The sequence below is a fragment of the Branchiostoma belcheri genome, unplaced genomic scaffold, assembly GCF_001625305.1.
Source record: "Branchiostoma belcheri isolate BF01 breed outbred unplaced genomic scaffold, Haploidv18h27 scaffold7, whole genome shotgun sequence".
NCBI lineage: Eukaryota > Metazoa > Chordata > Leptocardii > Amphioxiformes > Branchiostomatidae > Branchiostoma > Branchiostoma belcheri.
The window spans coordinates 3,036,779-3,046,817 of NW_017804353.1; the positions used below are offsets into that span (position 1 = coordinate 3,036,779).

At 40.1% G+C, this 10,039-nt stretch overlaps 2 protein-coding genes across 2 annotated transcripts in view; both read right to left on the minus strand.

Annotated features, from left to right (window-relative positions):
- Nucleotides 1–6: 6 nt before the first annotated feature.
- LOC109484355 lies at nucleotides 7–7,018 on the minus strand. The gene is made up of 17 exons (XM_019787608.1): nucleotides 6,937–7,018; nucleotides 6,717–6,810; nucleotides 6,374–6,453; nucleotides 5,936–6,073; nucleotides 5,661–5,719; nucleotides 5,349–5,478; nucleotides 4,750–4,914; nucleotides 3,566–3,656; nucleotides 3,226–3,323; nucleotides 2,939–3,007; nucleotides 2,682–2,756; nucleotides 2,461–2,546; nucleotides 2,252–2,300; nucleotides 1,991–2,041; nucleotides 1,797–1,859; nucleotides 1,332–1,415; nucleotides 7–1,127 (listed from the first exon to the last, which is right to left on the minus strand). The coding sequence occupies exons 4-17, from the start codon at nucleotides 5,990–5,992 to the stop codon at nucleotides 927–929; spliced, it is 1,278 nt and encodes a 425-aa protein (XP_019643167.1). The 5' UTR covers nucleotides 5,993–6,073; nucleotides 6,374–6,453; nucleotides 6,717–6,810; nucleotides 6,937–7,018; the 3' UTR covers nucleotides 7–926.
- A 54-nt stretch (nucleotides 7,019–7,072) lies between these two features.
- Nucleotides 7,073–10,039, minus strand: part of LOC109484356 — a 7,680-nt gene continuing 4,713 nt past the window's right edge. The window contains exons 2-7 of the mRNA XM_019787609.1: nucleotides 9,051–9,454; nucleotides 8,454–8,615; nucleotides 8,173–8,233; nucleotides 7,817–7,965; nucleotides 7,405–7,491; nucleotides 7,073–7,276 (exon numbers count right to left, since the gene is read on the minus strand). Of these exons, the coding sequence (XP_019643168.1) occupies nucleotides 7,073–7,276; nucleotides 7,405–7,491; nucleotides 7,817–7,965; nucleotides 8,173–8,233; nucleotides 8,454–8,615; nucleotides 9,051–9,454 (1,067 nt within the window). The remainder of the gene's footprint in view (nucleotides 7,277–7,404; nucleotides 7,492–7,816; nucleotides 7,966–8,172; nucleotides 8,234–8,453; nucleotides 8,616–9,050; nucleotides 9,455–10,039) is intronic.

Below are 10,039 nucleotides of genomic sequence, written 5' to 3' on the forward strand. Positions count from 1 at the left end.
CCACCATCATCAATGTCTTTATTATCTTAAATTGCACAACAGGAAAAAATATTTATGGCACAAGCAATCTGCAACAAAATTAAAGTTTCCCTTACAAAGCTCTATTTTAGAATATTAACTAATATACATTCTTGCAACAATATAACTATTTGCAACATTATCTGTACATGCACATGCATAGATATGTATGTCATATAAAATAACTTGAAATGGATGTAGCTTAGCTAGTAATATAACAAAACAAAGTGCACAAATGTACAGTTTCTTGAAAAGTTTATAAACTAACTAAAGGAACAGTCAGGTAATCTTGTTTGTGCAACTTGGACATGATTTTTGTTATTCAACATTTACCCCATGGCATCACTTCACTTTAACCTGGAACGATTTTGGCCTGCAAATGTCCCATACTTCAGCCTCTAAATGTGTGCAGGTATACATGCAAGGAGGTTAAACTCAACTACATCTGATTTTAACCTCCTTGGTACATGTTATTCTTCTGAGGCTTTCTTCTATAGCTGCCAGACAGTGTCAGTATATAAGTAAGAATAACTACATTTACCAAGTAGACCGTGATTGCACAGCTTTTAGATGTTTTCAATGATTTATATAGATGCAACTTGTAAAGCAACAAATAAAGTACATGTACAACCAAAGTGCCCACTTATGTACATTTTAGTAACAAAACATGCAACAACTTCTCTGATTGGTTTACAGTCCAGCAACAGAATAAGAATGGCTGACAATAAACCCTTCTCTGATTGGCTAACCTAAAGTAACTCTCTTCTGATTGGTTGACAGTAAAGCTACATAATATGTATTCTAAATACCCATAGCAACCAGTGGAAGAGACACATAATGACTGCCCACCTGCCCCTTTGTGATTGGCTAATCAAAGACAGCTCCCCTCTGATTGGTTGACAGTAAAGCTACAGAACATCTATTCTAAATATCCATAGCAACCACTGGAAGAACCCAACAACAGCTGACCACCAGCCCTGCCGTGATTGGATGATTTTCTGTATATCCTTCTCTGATTGGATGAAGTGATCGATGATGCTGGCCTTCAGTTCTGGGTGCCAGTATTTTGGCTGGCCCTGGTTTAACTGCAGCAAGCAAACCTGTCGGATCTGCAAGCAAATGTCAAAGATTTTATGATGTTGTTTTTTTAAATCTTTATTATATAAAAAAAACATTGAACGTACAGAGTACACCCTTAGGCCTTAGCTGACTATGAAATAAAAGAAACAACCTGACAACTGAATAATTACAATTTACCACCCCTCATATTACAGCATATCTATACAAAGTTATCATACTGTACTGGTACTCACATACTGTGTGACGCTGAAGACTGTGTCGTACTTGTCTGCAGACAGCTTGATAATGTCACGAGCTGTTTTCAGAGGAGCGTCTACCTGTGTTTGGGAAAAGAATCATGGTGATTAACCTTCTCTCTGCTGACAGTGTATCATCTTAGTTACAGCATAGGAAGGGTTAAAGATAATTGTGGAGTACCTTTGCCAGTTTTTTTCTTCTTTTTAATTACAGTCAAACCTGCCCAAAATGGCCACCAAAGGGACCAAGACAAAATTTTCTTGAGCAGGTGGGGAAAATTTAGGAACAGGTGATTGTTATGTCCAGGTGGCTGGCTTGAAAAGAAGGCCACCTGCCAGTGGGCAGGTTTGACTGTATTCAGTAGTGTTTCTTCTTTTACATTCATACAAGCATGATTTTAAGTCATATATGATGTACAGAATGCCAGATAAGTATAAAAACATCAGACATAGCTTCAACACCTCTCTTGCAAACGCCTGCACATTTTCCTGCTTCCTCTGTTTGCAAACATCTTCTACTCTCTCCTGGAAAAAAAGAGAAGACAAATGATTATCTACAGTATCACTTGAGTATCTTGAGTAGGAACAGAAAAAATGACATCTTCGCTATCTTTTCATCAAATCTGTATAAAAACTACATGAAGTTAAACTCCCACCTGCAAAGTCTTCAGACCTTCATTGTAAGCTGTAAATAGTGAGTAGTCATCCTGCAGGATGGAAATAAATTTACCAAATTGGGAAGGTTTAAAATTTATACACTGTGATTTTCTGCTTAACCAATCCTGATGTAATGATTTTAATTTTTATAACGTTAAAAAGTAGTATCATATCATTTAACTCAATGATTCAATAATTTACTTCAAGTTGACGATGCACACCATAAGACATGTTATCAAACTGAAAACATGAAAACTTACCTCAGCTTCCTTGTACAGGGCCTCTACTCTCAGCCAACTCTGTTTTAGCCTGTAAAGAAATTGGTCAATTCAGTATCACTGTGAAAAAGGAACAAACAAGGAAGTTTGTTACAGCTTTACACTTACATGTAACTACTAGCACCCAAAAAAATTAATGATAAACAGTTCAACATACTGTAATTACAAATGAGATTTATTAGTTACTGCACCTCATTTCCAGTTCTGTGTTGTTGATGGGTAAGATAATCTCAGTACTACCAGTACTGGTCCTGAACTCATCTACAAGCTCACGCACCTGGAGGAGAGGAACACATTATTATACAAACTTGATACAAAATACAATGCATTATGAACGTGATTAGTGACCACAGAATGATCTTACATTATTTTGATTATACAGTTCTGATAATAAAGAAAACTCTGCACCCACCTTAGATAGACAGAAGAGCCTGACCAGCTCACTGTTGGCTTCCTCAAACCTTTCCTGTTCCTCTGATATACGAGTCTGAAACAGAGGGAAGGAAAATTGAAAGTTTGCAGAACAGAAACAAAACTACAACATACAAAATGTAACTGGAAAATCTGGCACCTGACTCTTATTAGCAGTCAGGTACTTAATGTGCAAAGTATAAATCTCCATGACAAGAGACTGTAAGTTTAAGAAACTATTGGTGACATTATTCTCACCTGGAGTACAGCCTGGTACGGTTCATACATTTTCTCGCCCTCTGCAGCCTTGGCTTCTGCTGAAAATATCTGGAAATTAAAACAAAAGTTCTTAATCAACCATTTTTGCTTTCTTAAAATGAAGGACTAAAAAGAAATGCAGCAAGATATAAAGATGATTAATACTGGTAGCAATAGTTTAGTATTTATCTAATAGACATACATGTACAATGTAATCAGCTTTATATCTAAGTCTCAATAATGATTAAACTTGTTGCTAAATAATAAAATTTAATGTAAACTCGTACCTTAGTGGCTGTGACTGTTGCCTCTGCAACCTGCCTGACCACAGCACCAGGGGACAGCGGTGTCTTGTCTGGTATCACTGCCTTCTCACGGAAACCATCTTTAAAAGGGGAAAAAATAATCCACTCACACTCAGACATTCTTGGTGGCAATCACATGATTGTAAAGAAAAGAAAACTTACAATGACATGTCCTTCAGTGTTTTTTATTACTTAAGTGTGAATGAATTTCAATCCAGATTTTCAATCCATCCCTTCAGTTTTCTCAATGATTTTCCTTTAAGAGTATAAGGCCTTACAGGTGCAACATAATTTATTAAATCCACATTCTAACTTTTTTTACCTATGGCATTTTGTACAGCTTGGTCCAACAAGTCTTCCAGCAGCCTGGTGTTCCTCAGAGCATACTTGTCATGGACGTTCTGTAGTGAGCTCTGTACAAATAAACATTTCACTGTAACACTGACATATATTCCAACATTCATGAATTCACCAAACACTAGTTACTAGCAATAAATATAAATATATGTTGGTAGGCAAAGTGGGTTTTTCTGGTGTGTGGTGTGAAACTTCCTTAGTTGTAAGTCCGCACAACCTAGGCTGAATGATGGCCATGGACAGAAGCCTAGCCCATTTTTTACGGGCCAGCCTTCTGGGCTAGGCAATCATAAACTGTGGCTGGCCCAACCAGGTACCATCCCAACACATGTGCACCTGGTGGGGAGCCCCCCCTGGAGAGGGGCTCGGCCATCAGCCTAGGCTGTCTTCAAGGAGTCACAACTTAATGTAACTCCTCGGTTGCACCTCCAGGGTACTAGATGAAAATTTAAACATAGACCAGCAGCGTCTGTACAGGTGGGCAATGTGGGAAATGTCTCTTTCACTTCTGGCTATATCTACGTAGTAAAAAAAGCCTGTACAGGTCTGAAATCTCCTTTTTAAGAAAAGACCTATTTGATCAGTTAAAAGAAAAAACTCCTGTTCTTTTTGCCTTCAACTTTAATCTTCAATGATATCCTTTCACCTCATGATAAATAAATGTTCTGTACAACAATACCACTTGCTACCTGCCGCAAGGCCCTGCTTCGCATAATATATGGAAAACTTGATCACGTGTTAAACGTTAACCTTGGGCTATTCTAATCTCTAAACCGTTAAAACTTAGACAATGAATGGGGCATAAAATCATTCTTTATTCTCTCACAACAAATTTTCTATTAAAAAATTATTCCCCTTCATTATCTCCTACTTGTATTCCTAATTTTCAGGAATTCATATTACAATTAAGCTTTAAATCTCTTTGCTTTCTCCCCCTTCCTTGAAGTGGAACAGTCTGCTGCAAATATGTCTGCTGTGTATACATTCACACAAAGGCCATAGTCGTGACTGTACACAAAGGCATTGTGAGCACTGCACGGCAGAATTTCTACATGTATTATGTATCTGCCTAAGAATGTCACGTCTAATTTTAGCAGAAGACAGAGTGTGTAAGACAAAAGTTAAAATCAACATTTAACAAATCCCTACCTTGAGCTGTTCCATGTATTTGCTGTAAGCCTTCTTGCCCAACAGTCTCCCCACAGCCTGCTGGAAGCTGCTGATACAGCTGGTCTCCACGGCAACAAACTCCTCCTCCAGGACGCTGGACCGGGTCGGCAGCTGGACACTCTCCAGTTTCTCCTCCGCCTCCAGCTGTGTATAACAGGTGATAATTGGCAATCTTTATGAGATGCTACAATAACACAATCTTTTCACACACACTCACTATCTGATTTAGCATCAGATTCTGTTGTTCCCTGACTTCCGAGGGTTGGACGTGCTTGCATGTAGCAATATTAGGGCTTGATGGCAGCCCCCCACTTGCCCCTATCCTGTGGGTTGACATAATGTAGGCTCAAGTGGTGGAAGTCCTCCCTTGTCAAACCATTTCTTCTTTCTTCTCAACCCTTAACCAAAGTCAGGTAATAATTTTCACCTGAGTCAAGTGAGGAAATAGATGTGAAATGCCTTTGCCAACAGCACAACACTAGGGCCTGCCACTGGGATCTGAACCCAGGACCTTTAGGTTCCAAGTCAACAACCTGAGCTACAAGACTACATTGTACAACACATGAACCCTGCCACACCTCCAGTCTCCTCTGCCACTCTGTACATCTCAGTTTGATTTTCTTGTCGTTGATCTCCAGTGTCTTGTCGAACTTGTTCCTGATCTCACGACCAAGGTCAAGGGAAGACTCCTCTACAGAGTCTCCCAGGCTGGCAAGGAGAGCACAACACATGTTAAAGGGACGTTAGACAGACTTTCTGTATCACAGTTTTTCTATGATCATGGATGTTTATGAATTTTAAGTCAATTTAGAATCATAAAAATCTACACATGAACCTTGATGATCTAGATGTTCTGAAGATGAAATAATATATCCTTTGATCAGACTCACCCAAACAGCAGATGCTGCAGCAGATCCAGGGACTTGTTGTACATCTGGTTGTGCCAGTCCTGGGTAAATCACACTATTAGTATTACTTACAATATAAGTCCTTAATAAACTGTGACTTAGGGAATAACAGCTAGAGTGTAATAAGGTTGTAAGGCACATATTGAAATTATACATTACACAGGTCATTAAAAACCTCACATCACGTTTTTTTCTCTGCCCCAGGCCATCTATTAGTACATTTTGTAACTATGACCCTGACCTGACCTGACCCTCACCTCCAGTTCCTGCGGTATGATTGGTCCATTGTCCCTCCCCTTGTACAGGACAGCCATCTCTCCCTCGTAGAACAGCAGACAGTCTTCCTTTGCTGTTCTCTCCAACTTGTCGATAAACACATTCCAACGGCTGGGGATCTATAAAAAATAAAGTCTAAGGAATAAAGTCTAGGACAAGAGCAACTGAAACAAACTGAAGTTAAGGTCTTCATCGAGCATGATGGATAAACATCATCGTCATCAGGATCATCAAGTAATGTACACTTGGAAATCTATCCAACAGATTTATGGTAACCGTTCTAAATCAAATGCCAATTGTTACTTGTAATGTAGATGCAAGTAACAAGTGCAGTGAAATATGACTATATCCTCATACCTAACATCATAATACAATCCTTTGCATCTTTAAGTGAAAAGAAAATAATGTTGAATTGTTACCTGAGCTAGTGATCCTTCATTAGCAGCGTTGACCAGAATGTCTAAGAGAGAAGCCAGCTCTGCTCCAGTGATGGGTTGATCTAAAAAGGCCGGGATGTAGGAAACTTGTTTGCAAACTGTTATGTTGACATATTATTTACAACGGTTACCATATGTTTATGGATTTGTTAGAACTTGTGATCGTGTTATATGTTGTCAGGTTTTTACCCCTTAATCACTCACACACTCTTAATCTCTAAACTTCTCAATTAAAAAGTGGCAAGGAAGCAATTTGAATATATTCTGTGCAATGCAAATACAGAGTCAACTGAATTTCCCATTTCAATTGAAAACCCTGCCATACCATTTTTCTCCTTAGGGACAAGTCCTTTCCTGAGTTTGCTGATGAGACTGTCTCTCTCCTCTCTGTACTCCTCTGTTAGGTCTTCTTCTCGTGCCTGGAAGACAACAAAAACATTGGTCTAAAGTTTGTGGATTTCACACTAAGGGCATAAGGTAGTCACAAAGGCTGTTGGAGTGGTCTAGACTTCTGTGTCAAGGACATGGTATTGTAAGACAGATACCTGAGACAAGTCCTGCAGCAGTTCCCTCCTGGTTGCAGGGAGAAACAAGGTGTGACAGTCCACTGACTTGAAGACACCTGCAAAACACAATCATACATGTATAAAAAATTTTAATAACAAAAACCACTTCTTTCAATCACGAAATAAGAAGTGTTGACAACATATACCACAGCATAACCTTTAAAATCAGAGGTACTAGTATAGGTAAGATGACATTTCCAGTACCCAGCAAACTGATCTCGTAGTCCTCGTTGTCCCAGGCTGATGTGTCCATGAGTTTCCTGAGCCAGTCCTGGGGTGAGTCGTTATCACCCAACAACTGGGCAAAATCCTGGACTACCTGCAGTGAAGCAATGACGGCAAGGGCATTTAGGATTTTCTGAATATTAGGCAAGAAAATACAAACAAACATATAGAAATGCAGTGTTTATTGCTTATGACTAAAATGAGATTCAGACTCAGACTGACCCACAGCAGAGGAGGGAAGCTGAGCAGGTCGTGGTTGAAGTCGTCGGCCCACTTGGATCTGGACATCTGGGACCGCAGGGCAAACAGCTGATGGGAAGAATAATCAGTAGTTATATATACATGTATAGCCTGGTCTGGCCCGTGGTGACATGTGGCTATGAAGCATGGACACTTCACACAAGTAAGGACAGGCAGAAGATTGAGGCCTTTAAGATGAAGAGCTTTCAGAAGCTATATACTGACGGTAAGTTGGACAGACCATCACCAATATCTTTTGAAGAGATAGGGACACTGTCAGAAAATATACTCCTATCCATGGTCAGAAGAAGATAACTACATGTCTTTGATAGCAAGGTAAGTCCAAAAAAGTAAATGTTAAAATGAGGACAAAATGTGCTGCCTGACATCCCACCTGAGTTCTTCTGGCCAGCAGTTCCAGGTAGTCGATGTCTGCCTGGTCGATGATTTTGACAGAGTTGTAGATCAGGTAGGAGCTGAGGAGGGTCGACACGGCAAAGATCTTAGCATCGTAGTTCTCTGAGATGTTGTTGGCTGCAAAACCTGGAGGGGGGCGAGCAAAAGTAGGATCTTTAGATTTTTTGTGGATGCTGAACAGCAAATGTTTGAGCAACTCATAGTCAGATTTGAGATCTATTCTTCCTGCAGCTGCTGCGGTTTTTCCTTTAAAAAAATCTTTCTGACTACCCCTGGGCCCTTAAAGTTTGAAAATGTTAAAATTTTCTGATTTCAGAAGAACCCCATACTAACCTTCAGTGTCAAGGAAGATAACAGAAACTGAGTCTCCTGAAGGTAGAGTCATCTCCAGAGGCTACACATAGGGGGACAAAGAGAGAGAGAGAGAAATAAAAGGAGTTACTGCAGCCTTCTACATGACAACAGACAGATAAATTCTATTCAGGATTTTTTTTCTTTTAAACCTTTAAATTGATTCAGTTTTTTTTTTCTTAAGATCCACAATATTCAAGTTGTGTGCTACATGGATTGGAGGACTAATGATGATGATGGTGTCTTTATTACAATATCTTTACCTTTCCCCACATCCATATCCCCATGGTATGCGGCCGTACGTAGGGGCCGACTCCAAACCCGCTGGACTTGCCCATCAGTTGGTTCATGAGAAAGGACTTCCCTGAGTGGAACTTTCCGACTACAGCGATGGTGGCCACAGCACCAGATATCCTGTGCAGCAGCTGGAGGGCATAAAGGTCACATCAATATACGATTTCAAACCTGTCCAAGAAGAGCACCCAGGGGACTGCAGTGAAGACTGGTCTTCTTGTACAGGTGGCCTTTGTGGGCAGATTACATACTTAATGGAAAAGTGGTTGTTTAGTCAGGTGGCTGTCTTGAAGAGGTGGCCACTTGGCTAAGTTTGACTGTAGCTTGCCAGATCACCTAAAGAATGTTAAACCTTCAGCTAAGTAGCCATTTGGTACCATATTTGTATTGGCTACTGGGTACATGTATTGAGCAGAAAGCTCTAAAGCTCAGGTCTAAATCAGTTTTTTTAATATTGATTTCCAACACAATACAATGCTGTGGACTCAATTTTTTGACAGTACAGATATTCTCATTTAGAATAAACCTGAATATTGAAGAAAAAAAACTTTATATACTGTACTCACTTTGACATTCTGCTGTACCAGAACCAGTTTCTTGTGTGTGACATCAGGCCTGACCAGCTGTAGAGGCTGCTCTGGAAACTCACGCCAGTTTTCCAAAACCTCCTCCTCTACCTCTCCCCCCATCTCTGTTTCTTTATCCACTGTTTCCACCTGTTTGTTTGCCTTGTTTGGAGTAGCTGTCTTTGCTTCAGGCTGAACATGTTGTGTACTGTGTTTCAAATTCTCCACCTTGTTTGGCCTTTTTATTTCTGCCTTTTCATCAGCTTGTTCTGTGTGTTTGCTAGTAGGGCTGTTTGGAGACTTTTGTGGTTCAGTACGGACATGTTGTGTACTGTGGGGAGGGGCAGACTTGGGCACTGGTTTAACTGGTTTGACAACTGGGGGGCCTTGAACACCAGATCTGTCTGGAAAATGAAAAAAAAAGAAAAACTAGAATTGTAACCTTCACATGGTCTTAAGCCTAACAAACAACTACCCTGTTTTTTGGCGACGCCTCAGGGGCGGAGCCCTTAGTATAGTACTGCGATTGAATTGCCAGGAATTCTAAATATTCCACGCACGCATTCCCTAGGGAATTCATTTTTGGCAACACCTTGCGGGTGAGGTCTTCCCTCCCAGGGAATTCATTTTTGGCAACACCTTGCGGGTGAGGTCTTCCCTCTCAGCTGTTTAGCCGTTTTCAATGACTTTGGAGCTTTTCCGACAGCTTGGACAGGAACATTGTTTGGAATTGAACAAGGTCGGCATTTGAAGTCAGATGTTTCAAAGGAGATGTCGTGATTGTCTGAATATAAACCAATATGTCACCGCGTTTAGTTGTTGTTTTTTCTGGTAGTTTTCCTTCTCTTTATGAAAAGTATGTGTTTGGACACAAGGCCATGTTGATTTGATTATATGGATGACATCCGCGCGCGCATGAATTTTCGGCCGTTTCCAAAAAAAAAAACGTTTTCAACCATACTGTAAATCGTGCAAAACAGTTGTTAAAT

Bases quoted from the DNA above. Each gene is read 5' to 3' on its own strand.
- LOC109484355 (XM_019787608.1), bottom strand. From the start codon at position 5,992: ATGGCTGTCCTGTACAAGGGGAGGGACAATGGACCAATCATACCGCAG. The intron at 5,720-5,935 runs GTGAGGGTCAGG...TGATTTACCCAG, and splicing joins TCATACCGCAGGAACTGGAG to GACTGGCACAACCAGATGTA. The intron at 3,008-3,225 runs GTACGAGTTTAC...TTTAATTTCCAG, and splicing joins CAACAGTCACAGCCACTAAG to ATATTTTCAGCAGAAGCCAA.